The 23,065-nt window shown below is 38.4% G+C and overlaps 2 protein-coding genes across 4 annotated transcripts; one reads left to right on the plus strand and one right to left on the minus strand.

Moving 5' to 3' along the window:
• Positions 1 to 35: 35 nt before the first annotated feature.
• On the plus strand, positions 36 to 14,224 carry nbn (nibrin). 2 transcript variants are annotated; one of them, XM_073872090.1, is made up of 17 exons: positions 36 to 221; positions 389 to 448; positions 643 to 764; positions 2,978 to 3,105; positions 3,273 to 3,432; positions 3,559 to 3,662; positions 3,898 to 4,015; positions 5,607 to 5,797; positions 6,228 to 6,325; positions 7,708 to 7,846; positions 8,096 to 8,396; positions 9,611 to 10,288; positions 10,379 to 10,441; positions 10,593 to 10,754; positions 10,881 to 10,994; positions 11,619 to 11,668; positions 13,940 to 14,224. In XM_073872090.1, the coding sequence occupies exons 1-17, from the start codon at positions 191 to 193 to the stop codon at positions 13,971 to 13,973; spliced, it is 2,553 nt and encodes an 850-aa protein (XP_073728191.1). In that variant the 5' UTR covers positions 36 to 190; the 3' UTR covers positions 13,974 to 14,224. The 2 variants fall into 2 exon arrangements, with proteins under 2 accessions (XP_073728191.1, XP_073728192.1); XM_073872091.1 differs by lacking the exon at positions 389 to 448.
• A 114-nt stretch (positions 14,225 to 14,338) lies between these two features.
• On the minus strand, positions 14,339 to 22,855 carry osgin2 (oxidative stress induced growth inhibitor family member 2). 2 transcript variants are annotated; one of them, XM_055209959.2, is made up of 6 exons: positions 21,892 to 22,855; positions 19,550 to 19,636; positions 19,170 to 19,306; positions 18,891 to 19,082; positions 18,064 to 18,155; positions 14,339 to 17,921 (listed from the first exon to the last, which is right to left on the minus strand). In XM_055209959.2, the coding sequence occupies exons 2-6, from the start codon at positions 19,614 to 19,616 to the stop codon at positions 16,742 to 16,744; spliced, it is 1,668 nt and encodes a 555-aa protein (XP_055065934.2). In that variant the 5' UTR covers positions 19,617 to 19,636; positions 21,892 to 22,855; the 3' UTR covers positions 14,339 to 16,741. The 2 variants fall into 2 exon arrangements, with proteins under 2 accessions (XP_055065934.2, XP_055065933.2); XM_055209958.2 differs by having other exon boundaries at positions 19,550 to 19,642; positions 21,892 to 22,854.
• Positions 22,856 to 23,065: the final 210 nt, after the last annotated feature.

Consider the following 23,065-nt stretch of genomic DNA (forward strand, 5'->3'; position numbering starts at 1 on the left):
GGCGTGGCCTCGACGCATGCGCGACTTTTATTTTGAAACTGAAATGTATTACGTCGCGCATCGATGTAAATGTGGCGCGCCGCTAAACGCAGTTCAGTCTTTAAATATATGTTTACCAGAGATTTAATGTGCATGACAAGTAAATGGTTTATGAAGTAAAGATAATAAACTGTCCAATCGCTATATTAGAATGTGGAAACTTCAACCAGCCGAATCTGGAGGTAACATTTTTGTACATAATCTCATAATCGGTTAGTCAGTCAGTGAGTAAAAGTAAGATCCAGGCCAGCTAAGTTACTAACCAAAAATAATTTTTTTACGTAACGTTACTTTACTACCTTTTTATAGGGCATACTAACATGTATGTATGTAACTTGTATATCTCTAGGCAAATGTTTACTTGACTTCTGTGTTATGAACAGACACAGCTATCATCAGACAGGCAGAAGTATGTTATAATCATTCTACATTAGTATGGCATTTAGTGTACGTCCATCAACTTAATGTAGTTTTTTGGTCTCTTGTAATATGACACAAGCAGACTATTAACAATTACTCATAATTTCATGTTTCGAATAGGTATGACTTTATTGTTTTTGCCTTGAGTAATTTTTTAAGCAGTCTTTCATGTTGTCTGTGAAGGGGAAAGCTTCTTTCTGCTGCCAGGTCAGAAGTATGTAGTCGGCCGTAAGAACTGTGAGATACTGCTGTCTAATGATCAGTCCATCAGCCGTGAGCATGCCCACTTTACTGTCACTGAACAGGTGAGTAAATTCAACTCCTGAGCATTTCTGTGCTGCATTACTGTATCTCTATATAGAGAAATAACAAAGCTATACATGATAGCCTTGTACTGTTTTATACAACATAAATGCGTCTAATGATCACATGGCCTATGACGTAAATGGAATCTTCAATCTCAAGGTTTATCAAGGAAATTAGACGCTAAAGAACAAAGGGATATCATATTGTATTAGGAAACATTCTGTGGACTATGACCAACAACGATCCAGCCAATCACTAACACCATTATCAAGCAATTCTCTAGCAACTACATAAATACAGAGATTATAGGTCACATATCTCTTTTAATGGTATATATGCACAACTTACTTCAGCAGTCCTGGGGCTCGTTTCAGAAAGGTGGTTAAGTGCAAACTCTGAGTATGTTAACCCTGAAATGAGGGAAACTCTGAGTTTTCCGTTTCAAAAAGGGAGGTAGGTTAAACCTGAGACAGCGGGGTAAGTCAAGCCTGTTTCAGGAGAGGTAACTTGTACTCAGAGTCTGTTTCCGCAGTAACTTACTCTGTGAACCTAACCTGGTCGGGAGCAGGTTTTATCCTTTAAACTCAGAGTTTCTTGTGGTCTTCTTCCCTTTTATCTCGTTTTGCAACGAAACTCTTCATATGTTTTTTCATGAATGTGTATTAAATGAATCCCATAATAGTCTATTATCTATATTTCATAGCTTTTCTCTTGGTTGCGCTGCTTCCAATAGTGTATATTTATGAAAGAGCCTTTATCCAATCATATTTCAATACATCATGTATTGTCATGGTCACAGAAATTTGCCTAGGCCTTTAGAACAAACAGTGCGGGTGCCTTCAGTTTAAGATAAATGGCAATGAAATCATTACATTAACCAATCAGATTTCGAGTTGTTGTCATCGGAGCCATCTAGCAGGCTTACAATGACCTCAGCATTTTTGCGTCATTTGATTGGATTGACCCCCAGCAGTTTCAAACATACCAGAAAAATTCCCTCCCTCCCTTGCAATTAAACTGTTGATATGTTTCTATTGCCGTGACGTCATGATAAAATGAACGGACTGGCACTGCTTTTGACACATGCATTTTCTTGTCACATACATTCAGATGTTAGAATAAAAAAGAAGATAACACAAATAATAATATTACAAATAACAATAACAAGATACGATAACACATGCTGCTGGTAAGCGGAAGTGATTAACCCAGGTTTCCGCTTTGATCACGTAACTTTTGACATATAGCCTATTTAGAGTCGTGTATTGAGGTCTGATGTTGGGCCCTAGAGGCCCCTGTAGCCAACAGCCATATCTCAGCTCAGAATATCATACAGACATTGGGGTGGCCCTATTTGACAGTGTACATAATTCCGACATCCTGGCGGCAAGTTTTTTTTATCTGGCAAAGATCTATTTTTTTTCTTTTAAATCTTGTCTGCTATTTGTAACAAAATGTACCAAAGAAGAGGTGTTGGTGCAGCTGTTTGCATAAGTGAATGTTCATAATGTTATTGGCAATGCTGTGAAAATTATTTCACCCAAGTACTCAGGTTTCAATGTACTAATTAGTTTCTCTAATTTGTAGTTATTATTTTTTTGATTATGTTAGTCAGTCTGTCTGAGCAGTAATCATATGTATCATTATTTCATTTAGTCATTTGCACTGTGGTGCATTCAGGGCATAATAAATTAATTCTATAATACTAACTTGTTAAAAGGTAATCAAATGTTATTAGAATAACGCCTAGTTTAAGTGCATAGGAGAAATTTGATTTTTGTACTTTTCATTTTTTTATTAGGTGAAAATGTTTCTTTTAGAAATATGATGCATTATGTTAACATATAGGAAGTTGGTGCCTGTATGTAGGAATAACGTACTAAAAATGCTTCCTATACACAGGAATTCCCTAAATATTAAGAAATTTTTCATGTTGCCATATACTTTGATAAATCACATAAGGTTTAGAGACCATGTGCTGCACAAAGCCAGGCATAAACTACTATTAAACTACAACACAGTTCAGCCTATACAAATAATTGATTGTATTATGAAATCTACAGTATGTATAATTTTGATTGGGATGGTGTTTGGAAAAATCAGGTAGTCGTTACTTGAGTGCTTGTAATCATCATGCCCTAGATGGCCCCATTTGCTCTAGTATTTTAGCTACATTAGACCAGGTGGCTTCATGATTGTATGCTGTTGGCAGGGAATCTCATTGAAAGAGAGCTCAAAATATGGCACCTTTGTCAATGATGAGAAGCTTGAGACTGGCTCCACAAGGATCCTGCAGCCAGGAGACAAAGTCACATTCGGAGTGTTTCAAAGCAAGTTCAGGTTTGTGTTGTGTATAGATATTTGTGTATATGAGAATACATAGGCTTATGGCGTTAACACTTTTACATTTGTTTTGATGATGTTTCATGTGATTTTCTTTATTATGCCATTTTATAATATTTGCATGTTTCTTATATGGATGATACGAACCACCATTTCTCACCCAGGCTGGAGAAGGATTGTGTTGTGGTTTGTTCATCATGTGTTGATAATGAAGGGAAAGCCTCCCTTTCACAAGATCTGCGCTCCATCGGAGGGCAACTGGTTAACTCATGGACCCTTAACTGTACACATCTTGTCATGCCCACTGTAAAGATCACTATAAAGGTCAGAAAGCCATTGATTACTATAACATGTTACACACGTCATTTGATCCTTGAAGGGAATGTTTATATGATTCACTCCTCAAATACAATTGAAGATCACCTTAATCTCTCTCTTTCTCTTTGACAGACGATTTGCGCACTCTTGTGCTGTCGGCCTATAGTAAAGCCTGAATTTTTCAGGGCGTTTAGCAAAGCCGTGCAGCAGAAACTGCCTTTGCCTGAACCTGAGAGGTAATGAAAGATAATATCTTTCACTAGCACCTTGTCTTGTGCTGTAGCATTGATTGCACTATTGGTTAGATTTCCTTCAAATTTTGATTTGATTTGGATAAAAGTGTCTGCCAAATGCATAAATGTAAATGCTTTACTACGTAACTTTATACAATATACGCTACAATAATACATAATAATATGTGCAACAAATATATTAGATCTCAGTTTTACATTTCTTTTTAATATTGATCAGATTTAGGCCTCCGATTGATGAGCCCAGCCTGTCTATAGAGGATCTGGACTTGAGCGCTCGGCCCGAAAGAAAAGGTCTCTTCAAGGGGAAAACATTTGTGTTCTTGAACTCCAAACAGGCAAGAGGGTTTATCGTTATTACTAATAGCCTGTTGATATTGCCACTATAATCCTTTATCTTTTTGCTTGTGATATAAATACTATAATACCTCTAAAACCACCATTCATTTTAATTAAGAAACATAAAACAAGACTTGTCAGATGGATGCGATGTGCTTTCACTATTCATCATGAATTAATTCATTAAGTTGTGAATAATGACTCTTGTAGGTAGAGCAGGATGTATTTGCTGAATGGGCTGCAGGTAGCACAGGGAAAATATGGTCTTTTCACCAATTATGAGGACAGTTAAGATTATTTTTGTCACCTTTATCTGTGTGTTTCCTATTACATGGCCAGTACCAAAACAGAGAAAAATTCCCATACTGAGTTCTACAGTCATAAGGCTTTCATTTGTCAGACTGTTCTTTACAGTAAAGGCTGTTATACAATTAAATATTTATTTACATTGACCCAGAGAGTGTAGATGTAATATCTTTTCTGGGAGATCTTTCCTGCTGTTGCCTGTTAATGAAGCGCTGGATGAAGATCTGACTGGTTCAGAGGAAAAGCAGAGCAAGTGCAGCTGTGAGATTCCCTGTAACCAGCAGGTGCGCTTGTAAGACGGAAATTACAGCAGCATGATTTGGTTACATTAGTAATTGTACATAGGATAGGGTTAAATATAGGTCTTCAGCTGTTCTGTGTTAAAAATTGAACAGAAAACTGAATTTTACTCTGCAGACTCTGTTACAGATGGGTGCTTCAGGTGTAGTCAGCTTTAAAGAACTAGGAGTCATATAATAGATAATAGGACTAGTCATTTATTTTTGACATAAATCTACACCACGCAAGCAATGCTGTACCAGCTGAGCTATAGGAACACAGTTAATGTATGCATCTGGAAAAAACACATTGCTGAATGTGAAATGTACGTAGTAAGGTAAATCAACACCATCAATTTATTATTATAATGCATGCACTGCACTTGACAAAATTGCCATATTAAGTTGCCACCCCCAGAGCTGTATGAGAAATGCAAGGCATGACTTAATCCGGAATACACTGCAGGATTTTTCACTCCAAAATTTGAAGGCCCTTTCACTTATAATTTCTACCCAATAAAATATATTACAGCTTGGCATAACACTACGAAAAATTTAGATTTTTAGTTGCTTTAGTTTATTTAAACATTAGATTTGTCTTATTCTTGCGAAAAAAATGCTGCAATACCAGTTTTCCCCCAAAATCCTGCAGCCCTATGACTTGGTTATGTAATACATTAAAATTTTTGGGTTTAATATTTAGCAAAAAGAACAATGTGATGATAAATACCATTACTGGACGTTCGATTACGCCTACAGTGATTTCAGAATTAGGCCATACTGCCCAGCCCTGCATCAGATAATGCTTGTGTTCTGTGTTTTTATTGTACCTTTATCAAAGCTTTGTGAATTATTTGTTAATACATACAAGAAGCTATGTTAGCTGGTCTTAACTTGAGGTTTCTTTTATCAGGCAGCTAAAGTTTTATAAAATCTTTGTAATTACATTGAATTAAGTGTTGTTCTTGCAGTGATGATAATCATGAATGTTTTGTGTTTTTCTCAGATGAAGCGTTTAAGTCAGGCAGTGAGTTGTGGAGGTGGGGTAAGCCAGCTGTTGGAGGAGGGCTCTCTGCCCCTTTCACTCCTGGAGTCAAGCAGTACTTGTGTGGTTGATGTCATATCTGGAAACTCGCAGGTTGTAATCTCTCCCACCACCAAGAAATGGGTGGAGTCTGTGGCACAGATTTTGCATGGGTATGTGTTTGGGTCTGGGACATGCACCTCTCAATCAGTAAATTTTGGTTAATATGAACATTGTTTTTTTAGCAATTGGAATTGTATTGATTGATTGATTAATTAATATAATTGAACTGGTGTTCAGTTTGTAGGTGGTTTGCATATAATGTCTTAATGTAATTAAGGGCTCTTGTTTTACAAGAGTCTCAAGAGTAAGGTTATTGCAAATCAAAATATTAGTATAAGAACAAAGTACAAGCAATAAAAAAAACATAAATTAAATAAACTATGTCAACGGTTTGGGTTTTCTGGCATCTTATCAGAATTAAGTGTCAAGTAACTTGTATACAGTATGTGTGTGTATATGTAAATACTATTCTTTACTGGAACACTGGTATATTTTACATCCCTAATTGTGAGTAATACTCCGTTTTCTTTTTCCATGCAGAAATGGCTTACGCTTTATTACGGAGTCAGAGATTGGATTGGCTGCCATTCATATTAATAATCAAACATACTGCAATCCCTGCTCATCTTTACGTTCTGGTAGGTATACTTGCAAAATCAATGACATGTCCAGTGCACACAGACTGCTCTAGAGTCTTGTATAGCTGACTGTTTGACTGACAGTTGTTTATTTTTGCTGTTTGTTTACTCGCCCTTAGACCATCCAAGATGCAGATGACTTTTTTTCTTTAGTAGAATGTTAAAAATGGTCCCTGGTGATCTATAGGTTTCGATGCTTTGCTATTCAAAAGAACAGATACATGCAACAAAAATTAATACCCACAGCTCCTGACTATATTTTAAGGTCTTATCACGTGAAACCATCCGTCTGTAAAAAAAACTAAACTTTATTTCCAACATTATTACCTGGCTGTGCACAGAGCTCAAATTCATTGCATTTTCCTGTTCTCTTTTGATTGACTAGATATGCCTTAAAGGAATAGTCTACTCATTTTCAATATTAAAATATGTTATTACCTTCACTAAGAATTGTTGATACATCCCTCTATCATCTGTGTGCGTGCACGTAAGCGCTGGAGCGCGCTGCGACGCTTCGATAGCATTTAGCTTAGCCCCATTCATTCAATGGTACCATTTAGAGATAAAGTTAGAAGTGACCAAACACATCAACGTTTTTCCCATTTAAGATGAGTAGTTATACGAGCAAGTTTGGTGGTACAAAATAAAACATAGTGCTTTTCTAAGCGGATTTAAAAGAGGAACTATATTTTATGGCGTAATAGCAGTTTTGGGAGTACTTCAACTCGCCTGAAAATTCCGCTCCCCTTCTCCCTCTCATAATGGGAGAGGGAGGGTGTTACTGCGCCGAGTCGAAGTACTCCCAAAAGTGCTATTACACCATAAAATATAGTTCCTCTTTTAAATCCGCTTAGAAAAGCACTACGTTTTATTTTGTACCACCAAACTTGCTCGTATAACTACTCGTCTTAAATGGGAAAAACGTTGATGTGTTTGGTCACTTCTGGCTTTATCTCTGATTGGTACCATTGGATGAATGGGGCTAAGCTAAATGCTATCGAAGTGTCGCAGCGTGCTCCAGCGCTTACGTGCACGCACACAGATGATAGAGGGATGTATCAACAATTCTTAGTGAAGGTAATAACACATTTTAATATTGAAAATGAGTAGAATATTCCTTTAATGCATCAGGACGCTAAACGGCCTATAAGTCTGTAGCTTCATATGAGATAAAAAAAGATTTAATAATGACTTACAGGATAAATATATATGTTTTTATTTATTGTGTGCATAATAGCAATGATCCTTACATGATCGAACTGGAAAATGGGCTTGTTTTTGGCCAGAGAGATGGCAAGAGAGTTGTCTTTATGTATAATAATGAATATAATAAATGGAGAGAACGCTGCAACTCAACATATCAATTCAATATTTTACCACAGACTCAATGAAAGGGAAGCCGGTCATGGCTTCAGCGACACTTTCACAAAACACTGCTGTGGATGAAACGGCTCTTGCAGCACCTTCCCAGAACATCACAGCTTATGTGGTCAACACTGAGACCACGAATGACCCAAGCAGGTAACAGAGAGCAGTACTGCTGTGCTCTGCAGAACACCTCATTGGGGCAAACTTAATCTGGTGGTAAAAGTAGCACTATTTCAAAATATGGGGCATTAAGACCATGTGACATTACTTTAAACTGTAGGTAATTGTTTTTTACTTTTTTGTTCTACTGTTGAAGTCGTCTGCCACCGGAGAAAGTCTGAGAAAAGGTTTCGATCATTCTTTCCAAATAGATAATGAGTACATTTATGGTCACTTTTGCAGGATAGATACAAGTGGAATCAGTGCAGTTGGTGAGACTCCAGAGAAGACAGACTCCGCACAGAGGGCTTCACGCCTTTCCAAATTGCCAACCAGTAAACCATCCCTCGACCCAGAACCTTCCGCTAATCGCATTATCAATGAGACAGTGATGTCAACGGAGAAAACAGGTTGTTCCTCTTCAGGCAGGGGGTTAGCTGGCTCATTAAAATTGACAGACCCGGCCAGTGGCAGCTCCACATTAAAACAGTCCCAACCAAAACGGACATCTCTCACCAACTACTTCCAGCCTGTCAGCAAGAAAAGACAAGTATAATACAATCTCACGTCACATATGCCACATTTATATTTCTCTTTTGATTGAAGCACAAGCCGTAGGGATGCGAGGATAAATGCTGATATACACTAATAATACCTGTCCGATAACTTTATAATAATTCAGATAATTCTGAATTGCACAGCCGATATTATTATTCACAGCTATTTCATGTACTACGGCTTTTTAACCAGTAAGTCGTTATCGATCTGAAATCACTGTTAGTTTGAGTCGTTTATAACATGCATTTGAAAAAGCAACATTCGTCAAACATAATCATTATAGATATTCTTTATTATCATGAAAATACGTGAAAAAGGTTTGAAGAACAGCAATAAAAATATATCCTTAAACCATTTCCTGGAGCTGCGTGTGTATGGTTATTCGTCTGCAGCGCATATTGAGTTTCTGCACGAAAGCGGATTTAACGGCATTTCACCGTAATTCATTGAGAAGCATAGCAAGCATCATCGGCTGATTTATCGGTGCACCCCGATTGACAAGTGTAAATTTTAGCGTTGTGGTTTTATCGCAACACTTGCTTATAAAACATCTGTACATAAAAAGGCAAAAGTGTGTGTGTCTGTTGTTGGAGGGTAAAGTTTCAAAACCTAAAATTACATTAAAGGTCTTTAGAAAGGTATGTTTGTTAAAAACTACTTAAATGTCCTAATATATCTAACGCCTAGTCCTGGATTAATCTAAATCAGTGGCGGCCAGTGATTCTTTTTTCGAGGGCGTTCGATGCGAAGTTCATCACAACATGTAAGTAGCCCGTCATGTGTGTGGTTCCTTTTATGTGTTTTGTTCTTTGAGAGATCCTGTGTGCATCACGTGTCCTGTCAAAATTAGTGCCTGCCGCACACGCGTCTAAAGGGTTTATGATAGAGATGCTCGCGTTTGCCAGATACTCGAATAATCTCATGCGTAATCAGAGTTTACTCTATTTTTTGAACGTGAACGTCTCTTTTATCATAAACGGTTTTGACGCGTGTGCAGCAGGCACTTATTTTAACAAAACACGTGATGCACATAGTTTACATGACACAACAAACACATATATTGAAAACGCAAGCAACACACCAAACACTTATTTTGAATTGCACCCCTCGGATGAGCAGTCACGAGTCGCCACTGATCTAAACCCTGTCCCCATTAAGTTGTTATTTTTATGAAAATTATCACAATTTTCCATCAATTGCAGACAACTTGAAGACAGTGCTACATCTGTCCAGTCAAAGACCAAGTTTTCCCGAAAAGACAGCGGGGACGAAGAGTATGATGTTTACCAAGGTTCCTCCACAAGTAGATCTCAAAAAACCTCAAGTACAGCCCAAAACCAGCAGAGCTCTAAGCCACAATTGAGTGCCAGTCTGGGTCTTAGCTCTTGTTTGGGTATAAGTGCCGGTCACATTGTGGCCCCACCGGGAAAGGACTGTGGTTCTAGTCAAAGCAAAAAAAGAAAGGAACCAGAGCAGGATGTCCCATCAGTCCCAGAAGAGGCTGCTGATTTAGACATGTCACTTGAAGAGCTTGAATCCATCATGTCTGAAGAGATGGATGAGCCTCTGCAGGCTGCAGCCAATAAGAAACAATGTCTCGAGTCAGGACGGAGCAGCACGGTCAATAAACCTCAATTACCCAATCAGCAAAAAAGCAAAACGAATCAGCAGAGTAGTGCCAACAACATTCAGCACTTTCAGCTGGAGAGAAAAAGCCAAACTGCAACAAATCAGGCATCTGAAAGGGAGTCAAAGAGGTCCAATCAAGTGCCAGAATCAAATAAAGCGACAAATCCTGAGCAGGAAACACTAAGTTCAGCCAATGAGAAGAAAGGAACAGACCAAGATGTCAAAAATGAGGAGGTGTCATTTGTCGTGGTAAAGAAAATAGTTTGTTTTGAACTCACTGCTTGTCGCCTTATTTTTTATCTGCAGAACAGCTAGTCCCATGTTTTTATTTTCCTTTAGACTTCAAGGACCCAAAATGGCATTTCTCAGAAATGTGAGCCTGTAGCCAAACTGGAACTGCAGGTGAGACAGTTTAATACAGAACCTAATTATAAACCTACACTGGTTAAAAATATCTTTTTTTGGGTTTTCAAAAATGTCACGAGATTTTTGTTTCCCCCAGAGTGTTTATAATTTGTTGTAGTTTTCTAACAAAAACTCTGTTGCTCTGAAGACCGCAGCCTCTCCATCTGGATGTGAGAATGACTCCGAGTTGCCCAGGAGACTTGTACAGATTCAGTTTATGTCCCTGACCGTAAGCACCTCCTCCAGATCAAAACCCAACCCGCTACAGACCAACAACCCCAATGCTAAGAATGTCAAAAGGTTTTGCAAGGTTAGAGCTGTTGCCCATAGCGAGTGTCTCATACAAACCTGTATCTCTAAGAGTATCATGATATCTGTTTCTTATTTTGTGTGTGTGTTGGTGGATGTGTGTATATGTATGTGTGTGCATGTCTAGACATCCGTCCCTGGTTTAAAGGGGCTGCCTAATATTATCGGAGGCTCTGATCTGGTGGCTCACAATCGTAGCAAGAACTCCGAGCTGGAGGAGTGGCTCAGACAGGCAGCCGAGGTGAGAGACAGCAGAAACAAGGGAAAGAGAGTTGCAGTGACCAAATTATTATTTTAAGGGATGTTTTCATGCTACAATGCATATTTGATTAAAGGTGCAGTGTGTAATTTTTAGAAGGATCTCTTGACAGAAATGCAAAATAATATACAAAACTATATTATCAGGGGTGTATAAAGACCTTTTTATAATGAAACGTTATGTTTTTATTACCTTAGAATGAGACATTTTTATCTACATAAAAGAGGGTCCCCTTACGTGGAAGTTGCCATTTTGTAACGCCTACAGAAGCCCTTAACGGACAAACGTTTTTACTAAGTTGTCTCCGTCAATTACATGTTTTTCCGGTGGCGGCTACCGTAGCTTCTCTATGCGTTTCAAAAGCGATGGGTGAGCAGTGGACTGAGCCGTTGGTTGCAATTCGCAACCTCACCACTAGATGCTGCTAAAATTTACACACTGCACCTTTAAGTAATGAACCATTCAAATGACATTTAGCTTTTATTATAACAAACCTGTGAAAATACCCTTTTTATTCATATTATAGAGGAGAAATATAAAGACAAAAATAGTAGTGTTGACTATTGCGGTTGTGTTTTAATTTGACATTCTGTCTGTCTCTCTCAGGAGGAAAAACAAAATGAACGAGAGGAGACTTTGGGTGATGATTTGTTCAGGTACGCAGCCCATATATTTGTATGGCTAATAAAGCATTAAATGGGTGGTTCAATGGTATTTCATGCATTTTGACTTATTAACACAGTTTAAGTGCTGTTTCCTCATGCTAAACGTAGGCAAAGTGTCAAAAAGCACTTGTGCGTGTTACAGAGTATTTCTGTGCCGAATGCTAGGGTTCGTACATGTTTCGGAAAGTTTTTTTCGATTACGGGTCCAGCTGATGTTTCGGGGCTTTCTATAGGTATCACTTCTTTATATGGGCACTTCCCTCGGAAAACCCGCCCACTCGTCAATCAGCGGGAGACGCTAGAACTTACAAACATCACATCACGCGATAGCTTTGTTTAATTTCAAAACTCAAAAATGGCTTGAAAGAAGAAGTGTGTTTTTGGATGTAAGGAGAAGAAAGTCAGCATTATGGAAACAATGGATATAGTTTATTATCCGGGGTAGCAGCAGAGTTTTTCGTGTGTGTTTGATGCGCTGGATTTCAGTGAAAAGTCCCAACCGGGTCACGAGTTGCATGCGGTAAGACAGACTTCTGTCTTATGTTGTAAATATGCGCGTGCATATTATACAAATGACACGAACATGTAGTAAATCATAAGTTGTAAGTGTTGTATAGTGTTGCATGACTCATACTCGCTCCTCCCGCGGTAGTAACTCTGTCTTGATTTTTCTGTACGTTATCGGAAAAAATCGGTAAAGCTAATCTTTCTTTTATACATCTGATTAAACTGAAGACTCTTTAGAGATATAAATGATGTACTACTACTCTATAGGTAGTATAATCTGTTTTTTATGTGTACACGAATGCACATAGTCGAATGCACAGCCTTGCAAAGTATAGTTTGTTTGATTTGTACGTGTACATAGACGTTCAACGCAATGCATTGCGACAAAATACAATGCATCTCCTAGGCCAGTGGTTCTCAAACTTTTTTGGTGTGTACAGTGCATCCCTTCGTGGCCCACCAAAGCACATGCGCGACCTACACATACAATATATGCAGGGTTTCAATAATCCAACTGTGCACGTACGGTGATGATGAAAATTGCTTCACGTGCACTTCATGCGGACCTTTGCGTATACTTAAATATGGACTGTACTTTGCCTTAAGGGCTGCAGTGGACAGGCTGAGACTGGTTTGGCATCGGGATACGACATTGTTTCGTTTTAAGTCTGTTATTTCTATCTATTACACACACGCTCTGAGAACTGGTTATGCAAAGCTGCGCAAGTGTCCGGCTAAATGTCTGAGTTTTAAAGCTTGGCTTATCCGCATCATTGATTTTACTCAAACAAATGGAGTTTATTTACTGAATTTGTGGATCTGTAAAATTACGTGTTTTCTCTGTTTGATCCACGACAGTGCCAGGATCATGTGGGAGGTGTTGACGGGAGGCTTTTTCGTTTGAGCAGTTCCTTTATTTCCAGAGCATACTTGGAAAGTATGACATTAATGATTTCAAACTGTTTGAAAATCGTTGTTCACAGATGAAGTCACGCTGGGCTGCAAAGACCCCATTGATATTACTAATGAGCTCTTGCTGTTAAAACCGAGTTATTATATTGTGTTGATTTAAGGATAGTGTCCCTAGATCACTTCATATAAAACAGTAAAAAAAAACGTTTCTAAAAATATCAGATAACTTCTAGTTTTTTTAATAATCATCACCTCTCGATGGTCAGAAATTTGCTTTGCGAATATAGTGATGTTTATCTTTGAACGTCTTGTAACCTCACCGTTGTTCTCTCCGGAGATGTTCTGCTGGGTTCTCATCAGAGACACAAAATTGTTGCCTGGAGACTTCACCTGACTTTCAAGTGGTGCCATTTCTCCTGCCCAAGCAGAAAAACACACTCTCGAATATACACACTGCTATAGCCATGCGGTGTCCTGCACCACTGTTTGTTCTCTGAATCATGATGCTCAGCCAGTCATGCATGGAGTGGGAACATCACACAGAAAATAAAAGAGGGAAAAGAAAACAGCACCTCTGTTTTTCCAACAACTTCTCCAGCTCCCTCCCTCAGCCTAATATTGGGTCCCAGACATGTTTTATTGGAGGGGATGTCTGGTTTGATGACTTTTAAGTGACGTCTGATTTTTACAGCCTACAGTTTTTATTAATCCGCTCAGTTGTTCAATCATTTCCACATTGGTTACTAATTGTCACCATAAGAAATGAATGTTAAAAGCTTCAGTGAGAATGATACTTGTACTGTATAAATGACTACTTGCTTTTGGATCTTTTTTGTGTTTCAGGTACAACCCCAGATCCACCAGGAAATGTAAATAATAATATGAATGAAAGTTCATAATACTGCTGATCTATTTGATGACTAAGAAGACAATTGGCATGGAACTTGATGGTTAGCAATCACCCAACTAATACTACTAATACTCAACACCTTTCATTGTTCTACACTCAACATTGAAGATCTTTAAGACATGCAAAGGAAAACACAGTTTGATGTTTGTAAGAGGTTTATTTGTCTAAAATAAAATACTGTACAAAATGTATATCTATATTAAAAGTTTTACAAATTTGAGCGTTCGCATATCATCTATACATCAACATTGCATTAAGCTAGTTGGAAGCAACATGCTTCATGTCTTTACTTACTGTCAACTATTCATCATTAAATGACTGCTGACTTTATTACAGCTCAGTTCTGTCATTTTTGCGTGAGCACAATTTCAAATACTTTGATAAGATCCTCAATCTGTGACATCCTCAGCAGTTTAAATTTCCAATCCTAATGGTAAAAATGTAACAATTTTTGTATTTTAAAGCCTGTTTTAATATAGTTATTTGGCACAACAAAGAAGTATGAAGCACTAGGCATCACTGATCAATGCTGTTTGTTTGAATCTTTATAAAGGAGTTGAATAATTTCTAAAATATTTTATGGTGGATTAAACTGAAGGTATTTAGAAATTAGTCTGAAAACAGCACAGTCACTGTAAATGGCCATTCAATTCGGGGGTTTGGCACTTGTATGTTTTTGGTTTATGGAAAAAGAGCAAGGTTTGGTTTTAATGCTTTTACAATATTGCATGTTCCGCATTATCATAATAACTCTTCTACACAGTCTAGAGCAGGATTGTAAACCTTAGTTCCTGAAGGGCCGGTGTCTTGCGGTTTTGGGTAGATGTGATACAGCTACAGCCTAAATGTTGTGTTTGGGGGCAGGATAAGGATGAAAACAGCGGTTCTGGCTAGATGGGGTACAGCTACGGCCGAAAACCTGTAAAATGTTGGGTTAAGGGTTGGGTTTGTGATAGGATTACGATAATAGTGCTCATCCAGTGAGATTTCACTAGGTTTTGTCTGCTGCTGTATCCCTTCTAGACATAACCATGTCCTGCAGAGTTTATATCCAACCTTAATCAAAGACATCTGATCCAGCTAATCAAGGTCTTCAGGATTACTACTCAAGCAGTTGTGTTGAAGCTGGTTGCTGTAGAACTGAGTGACACCCCAGTCTAGAGATACCAACCCAGTCTTATGGAGATGCTTATAAATAGCATGAAGTGTGAAAACTCATGCAATACATACCCCAAATTCCACTTTGGCATGCATATGATACGCCAGTCCTTCCCATTCGCTTAATACAGAGTGTCTTTTTTGCTGTTTTATTGCCTTCTCAAATTTTTTCAATTTTTTTTACCATTGTCGCTTTGGTTTGGAGTTAGAACAACTTTACATTACATAAAATGACAAGGCTTAAAAATAGACAAGAACATGGAGAAACCTATATATTAAATGACATCCTAAAGCAAATCTCAAATCTAACCCCAAATCCAAGCGAAAATTGTTTAAAAAACAGAAAAAAAGAGAAACCAATACATAAATTGACATAAAAAAGGTGCGCTGTACTGAAAGTACTCCTGTCGTATCATTTGCACGCCAAACTGGAACCTGGCGTATGCATCACAAAGAGCTCTCACACTTTGTTCTATTTGTGCGCATCTACATGAGACATAGGTAGGAGATATAGGATCTAAAGACAACCAGTTAGATGTTTCTAAAGCTCTAGACAAAAGTGTGGTTATGTCTTTTGTATGATAATATATCTAACTAAACCAAATTTAAACAAATGGGGTAAGGTATATTATATTTGGGGTAAGGCCATGGTAAAATTGTGTGCGTCTTTAATAAAAATTAGGCATTTACTGGTATTTCAATGGTTTGTGCAGTCTGCACAAGACATGGTTTTTAAGAATTGGGCCTTTGAAATCTGCTCTTGATGTGTTGCTTGCTTGTACACATAGATATGTACACTAGATGTCACTTGGCTACAGCAGTTCATTGAAACGAATGCGTCAAATAGAGCCGCCATCTTGAAACAGGGTAGCCCTGCATCAGCGTCATTGTAGGCAATGGTTTTCTTGGGGTTTTTTGGTTCATTCCATCAGTCAGACATTACCATTGAGTCCAGAAAAAAATTAAAGTTTTGATATTATGAAAATGTATATTTTCTAACTAAAATGCATAGTGCTAGTAGGTAACATCCATACGCAGCACAAAAGTCCGGCATAATCCATGAATTTGAAGTACAGGCAGAGATAGTAGCGTTACCTAGCTACTTCCTATAACAAGACCCCTGTTCCAAGATGGTGGCGTTTTGACGCATGCTTAGAACCCCAAGGCGACATCTGGTGTACATATCTATGGCTTGTACAGCTCAGTGCAAGTCTCCTTGCCTTAGGCACTATAAACTTAACTGGGAAATTTGCTGCAAAAGCAGAACTTATTACAAGTAACACAAAGGCAACTGACAGTATTTGCAACAATAAGAGGTAAAGCGTGCTTCACATAAACTGACATATTGGCACATGATTTCTGACCTAGAAAACACTCTGTAAACCTCAGACTCAGCTGGGAAGACAGTATCCCAGCTCCTGAGAGTCGAAAGTTAAAAGAGTTCTCCTAGCCTCATTTTTATAATTGTATGTCTCTTGCAAGTTGTAGTATTCACTGCATCCATATAAAAATGAGCTCCTTCTTTCATGAAAATCTCTTCTCTTTTTCTAATCGTCCGCACCCTCCTTCCTCCCCGATCAATTTCCTATTTTTTTGTTCATCTGTTTTAATCTCCTAAGTAGACAGCCAGCGATACCAAGAGCACCTCCTTTAAGGAAGCGTACGAAATTGTCACCAATAAGAGGACCCATGGCGAAGAGTCCAGGCTCAGCATTGCACTCAAAGGTGTAGGGATTTATGTCGATAGGATTTTGTTTGCAAGAAATTGGCCTGCTGGGATCCAAGCCAAGGTACCGCCCTTGGTCCTTTAAGAAAAACAAATCTGGATATGACCCAATCAGAACGAGCACCATCGAGACTTTTAACACCCTCAAAACACCATTAGATCCCCTCATCACACAGTGCATGTCAGGCTGGAAGGAGAGTACACAGTGCTCTGGGAAGCTGGTGTAGTCTGGGAACAGAGATGGGCTGGTGGTTGTGGTGTTGGCGACAGGGGATGATGGGTATGCATGAGAACACATCATGTGATAGACCCTGTGATATTCAGGGTAAAGGGTCTTTGGCAACTGTTTGAAGATGAGACCTGGGTCATCGGCAGACTTGCGGAAGGCATGCAACACGGGGACCCCGCGGTTCCGAGCGCACAGCACTGCATCAGCTGCGCTAAGGCCTGCCCCCACTACCAGCACTGGGTCCGAGGAAGGTCCTAGGTTGCCGTGACAGCTGACAGCCACCCCAAGGTCACGAACACTGTGAAACACATAGGGAAGATCCTCACCCTCTACTCCAAGTCGAACTGGTGAGTCGGATGCTCCTGTTGCCAAGACAACATTCTCTGCAAATAAGCTAAAGGGGACGTTAGTGTCACCTTTAAACTGCTGGTAACCCCTGACCTCCCAGAGTCCCTGTGAATTCCCAAAACTCTGTTTTACTTCTTTACCACTTTTATCTTTGTCCTTCTCCCTGATTTCACCACTTGTACAGCTATTTTCTATTGCATTTTGGATCTCATTACTAAACCCATTCATCGTTCCATTCTGACCATTCTCTGTCCCATTCTTATTGCAGTAATCACACCCATTCGTCTGACCAGTGTCTTTTTCATTCCTAAGACTTTTTTTATGACTACGGTGGAGTTTTTGAACAGATGTGACGTATGTGTTGTCGACAAAGTTCTTCTGGAGGCCCATGATCTTGACATAATTTTTGTAGTACGAAGATATCTCCTCTGGAGTGGCTCGATCGTTGGACACCCTGTGAAAAAATCCCACACGTACACACAAAGGAATTTGTCAATCTGCTAGCTTCTTGTCATGATTGAAAATTGCACCATATTTGTACATGTTTTCTGCTGCCTTTAAAATTAATGAATGCATGCGTTATCGAGAGTTCGTACCTCCTTTTGCCCAAGTTCAAATCTCTGTAGTTGACTCCTGGTAACTCCATCCATATCCCAAGACTAATTGTCAACATGGAACCCTCCATTGCCTTGGACACCAAAGAGATGATTTTGTCAGTGAAACACATTTAAACAAACATTCAGATCCCAGTTGCCTTAGCTAACAGGTGTTTAAAGTTAAAATAAACTATAAACCACTTAACATGGTCCAATATCTCGATTGTTGATGTTGCATTTTCGTCTTGGTTCGGTTAAATTGTCCAAATTTGTAAATAAACCTCACATGAGATTTTAGTGTCCTCCTTTAGACTGTTTCATCTGATGCATGTGCGGTGACGCAATATGCGTCTGGCCGAACTTTACTTCCGTTTTTTTTAATGGTCTGACTAGTTACTAAACTGAACTCTTGAAAAAATACCTCGTTAAAAATTACAAATGTTTTTGTTTCCTAGGTAATCTACCTGTTGTTTATTTTGCTTGTTATATAAATAAACTATGTTTAAAGGACTTTGATGTTATTTATTCTTAGCAGAGTTTACCGGAAGTTACGTGTTGACCACAAAAGCTGTTTGTTTATGTTTTAACTGCTGAAACCGTCTATAGGTTAGAATGCACTTGGGGAGTTTGTAATCGGGGTGAGACCACCTCATTTAGGTGGTCTTGAATCAATTGTTTTAGTCGCAGGTTATGATTAGCGAGATTGTCGTTTACATATGCCTAAACAAACCGAACCAAGGGAAAAAACGCAACAGGTTCTGACACAAACACTCAGGGGTGAAAACATCCTTATAAGGGCAGGATACCAAATAAAGTACAAAACTCACGTGCCAGGCACCACCAGGTGAAGCTTTGCCCAAGACCAGATGAGGAATGTGGTGTTTCTTTTCTAGCCTCCATTGCAGTACAGAAGGGAACTCAAAGCCTAAATCTGCATTTGGATGAAGGAGGGTGTCAAAGAGCACTGCCACTGGGTTTTCGGAGCGCCCCTCTAAACCCTCACAGAGATACACCAAATCCTGCAAGACAACCCTGGACTTCTGTTTTTTGCCAAATCGACTTTTTGGGAATTAATACAATTTTGTAACCTGTGTTTCACTCATTACCTGTTCAGTAATGGGAACCTGTTTTGCTTCCTGTAGTTTACGAAAAAGGATGGTGTTTGGGTGCCCAGCCATAGGATCTAAATAAGGAGTATATCCACTCAGCAGGTATGACAAGCAAATCCCTGAAGGACCATTTCCTGTGATACAAGTAAGGGGAGAGACAGTAGCTTTTGTATTAGCAAGTACTGATGACATTGTCTTTATATTTTTAGAATCTACAGTAATGTCCTTTTGGCATTTTATCAGACTGCTTCTTGGGGTATTACGCTATTGACAGAGTTATAATCTATTTTGATAAGATGCATCTTATAGACCGAGAGTCTATAAGCAAGTTTTACTTAAGTGGTCAATGTAATCATGTGTTCTTGTTTGTGACTCACCAATGATGACTACTGGAACAGTTCGAGCACACTCCGTCAGCAGGGAGCTTTCTTCCAGAAGTGGCATAGTGGCAGCCAGAATCAGAGCTGGCACTGGTAAACACAAAAACACCTCTATCAATTAATATAAAATTAATGGTGTCTGCACCTTTATTTTATACAATACAATAATGCTAGTTATGCAGATATTGGGTAATATTGTCTCATTATTCCAATCTTAAATCTTAAATTTCAATGTTTTAATACACAAAATAAACGCAGAATATACTATAATGCACACAATCTAAATGCTGTTACTGCTTCCTGGCTCTCTCCATAAAATATGGAGAGGGGCACTGTTATGTGAGCACACTCATTGTCTCATCCTGACGGGTCTAAATCCTCCCTGATTACACACGAGTTTGGCCCGTAATCCATGCTGCCTGTGTTTATGTTTTTCAAAAAGTGGGCTTGGCATTTTAACACCTATCACACCCTGTTTCTCTTTCACCGTGGCTGTTTACTCTTTTCAGAGAGCATTGAGGGGATTGCCTGCATAACTGGGGATGGTGGGCAGGGGTGTGTATGGGGTTGGAGGGGAGAGTTGGCAGAGAACTGGAACTGGCATCTCCACCCCACTCACCCATACAGTCTCATGACTGTATTCAATAGAGGTACTCACGTGGGCTGACCAACCCACCTGTTTATCTCTAAATGTGCACCTTATTAAAAAAGACCTCCAATTAAAAATTAGCATATTTACAACATTATTTAATAAAGCCAGATTGAAGATTTTAAAAACACGTTTGGTTGATTGGTGGTTTTGATCATAAAATGAATATATGAAAATATATTAAAAAAAAAAAAATTGGCACATTTTTTACATTTAGTACAAACATGACATAAGAATGTTTAGCCTAATCTCCACACTTTATTGTATTAAAGTTATCATAAATAAAATTATCAAGATTTTAAAGGGGACATATCATGAAAATCTGATATTTTCTATGTTTAAGTGCTTTATTTGGGTCCCCGGTGCTTCTGTCAACCTAGAAAATGTGAAAAAGATCACTCCAGTAACTTCGTTTTGGTAAACCATTCTCTGCAAGCATGTGAAAAATAGGTCATTGAAATTTAGCTCCCCCTGTGATGTCAGAAGGGGATAATACCGCCCCTTAATCTGCACTATCCAACCACAGCACTGTCATTTAGTGCAGAGATCAGATCATTTGCATTTAAAAGGACACACCTAAAGCAGCAAATTTTTGCTTACACATACAAAGCGGAAATTTTAACATGCTATAATAAAATATCTATTTGAGCTAAAACTTCACATACGTACTCTGGGGACACCAAATTATTTAACATAAAAAAGTCTTGTGAAATGTCCCCTTTAAAATAAGCTATAACATCAGACATTAATGGCAGGTCATACTATCCTTCCCTGTAAAAATAAAAAAAGAACATCAGAAACCATCACAGAAATTCTAATTTAATACAAATACAAATTCTAGTGGATTCTATTATTATTAATAACCATCAGCTGTTTAAAACCATAGGATTTAACAGTGTTTTATTGGTTAACATCCTCCAGATAAGATACCATTCCACCAACAGAGCCCAACACATTACCAGTAGAGACCATCAGAGACCATTATACTTTTCTTTAAAACCAATACAATTCCCAGTATAACCATTAAATCCATTATAATTGCTGTGATGGTTTCTATTGTGTTGAAGCAGTATTCTATTGTTTATCAGCAGAAATTGCATAACATAGCTTACAGTGCATGTGTTAAGAGAGACCTCCAGTTTCCTTGAATATGATGGTCCTTATTTTTGAGTTTTGTGATGTAGAATGTGATTGTAACGAACAGACAGGTCTGTCAGTGAGTTTGTATTTAGTTCTTGCAAACAAAAGCTCAGACTGGATGTTGTATGTATACACACATTCACGTGTCTCAGCAACCACGTGTGTCTACATGTTGTGCGTAATTATAAGCCCTCTTGTAGACCTATGCACACCGAATTGCTCTGTCAGTTGAGAAAATAATATTTAAAGAAGTGTTTTATGCTTAAGACTGGGCTACCAAATTCAGACAATATAGCGTGATGCTCTGAATTGCACAAGCAAATAAAATCCAGCGTTCAAAAGAAATGGTACAGCTATTTAAATTCTTCAATTTAACACATTTTATGTGAAAAGATGCATACGATGCGTATAAAAACGAGCGTCTTTTTAGTGATTATTCTGGAGACATGAAATAGGAAAATTATGTGGTGAACATTGCAGAATTTAGGACACATCTACGCTCGTATGCTATTTACAATAGTAGTAACAAATACATTTCTGATTTTCTTACCTCCTCCTAGCGGAAAAAATGTATTTCAGATATCTCGCGTGCGTATCTCTGAAAGGTTCGGGATGATGCTGTGCGTGGTTAAAATAGTCCGTATCCCTGGTGGGAGGATCTAAGTCGAGTCACAGGATGACATGGATACTTGATCTGTAAAGATGCTGTCTTCAAAGTGCCGGTTACTTGACTTGACTTGTTTTGTGAGAACGTACTGGCCTAACGACGGAAACTAGAGTGATACAGAACGATGGTAAACCGACACGTCGCTGGATCTCCGAGTTGTCTCAGCATCATCTGCGCCTCGTGTCGCACTGACAGGCATGCAGAGGCGAGCCCAGAATCGCAGAGTCTGCTGTGCGCACATGGCATCAAAATAATTACAGCATCCAGGTTTTCGGTTAAACAATAGGAAACTCAATCGATCTACTCGATGTTAGCTTCATCCACTTGATCTGCAGTTCTGAAACGTTCAAAATAAACTCGTTCAACATACTAAGATAAGGAGTTGCTAGTTTTCACACTGAATACAGCAAGCGCCTGAACAGCCCTAATTTTTTTCATGTGTTATTTTTTTTATTGCTTTCATTGAATTTGTTAGAATATCGTTTGACCGTCACTTGCGTGCTTTTAGTGCCTTAATTGAAGTGCGTGCTAGATATTGTATTATGAAATATGTAATATATTGGGTAATTTGTATAAAACCATGCTCAGATTAAATTGAATTATAAATTAACTACCAAGTAAATTTTTATTATTTTATAAGAGAAAATCAACTGATTTTGCTTCACAACCTCGCAAACGTAGTTTATTGTAAATGCAATGTCATCATTGCCACATAAAACTGATGCAACCTGTGCACGTTGGCACCTAATTTGACTTGTTAAATTAAAAAAAAAAAAATCATTCGAGTAATCATACTATACAGCCTTTGAAGCATTTTCCCTCTCTTTTAAAATTTAACAGACAGTTTAATATTTAACATTTTGCTAGGCAAACTATGCATTGTTAAAAAATGGCTTTATGGATTTTATTATTTGAATGTAACATTGTTTTTCTTTCCTGTTGTCTGTGATCTGAGCTGCGACCCATTGACCTGCGTGAACTCTTGCTGTTATGTAATAGATAGAAATAAAACATTCAGTGATATGTGTCTTAAAAACAGACGCTCGTGCAGGTCGTG

The sequence above is a fragment of the Misgurnus anguillicaudatus genome, chromosome 10 (assembly GCF_027580225.2).
Source record: "Misgurnus anguillicaudatus chromosome 10, ASM2758022v2, whole genome shotgun sequence".
NCBI classification, from domain to species: domain Eukaryota; kingdom Metazoa; phylum Chordata; class Actinopteri; order Cypriniformes; family Cobitidae; genus Misgurnus; species Misgurnus anguillicaudatus.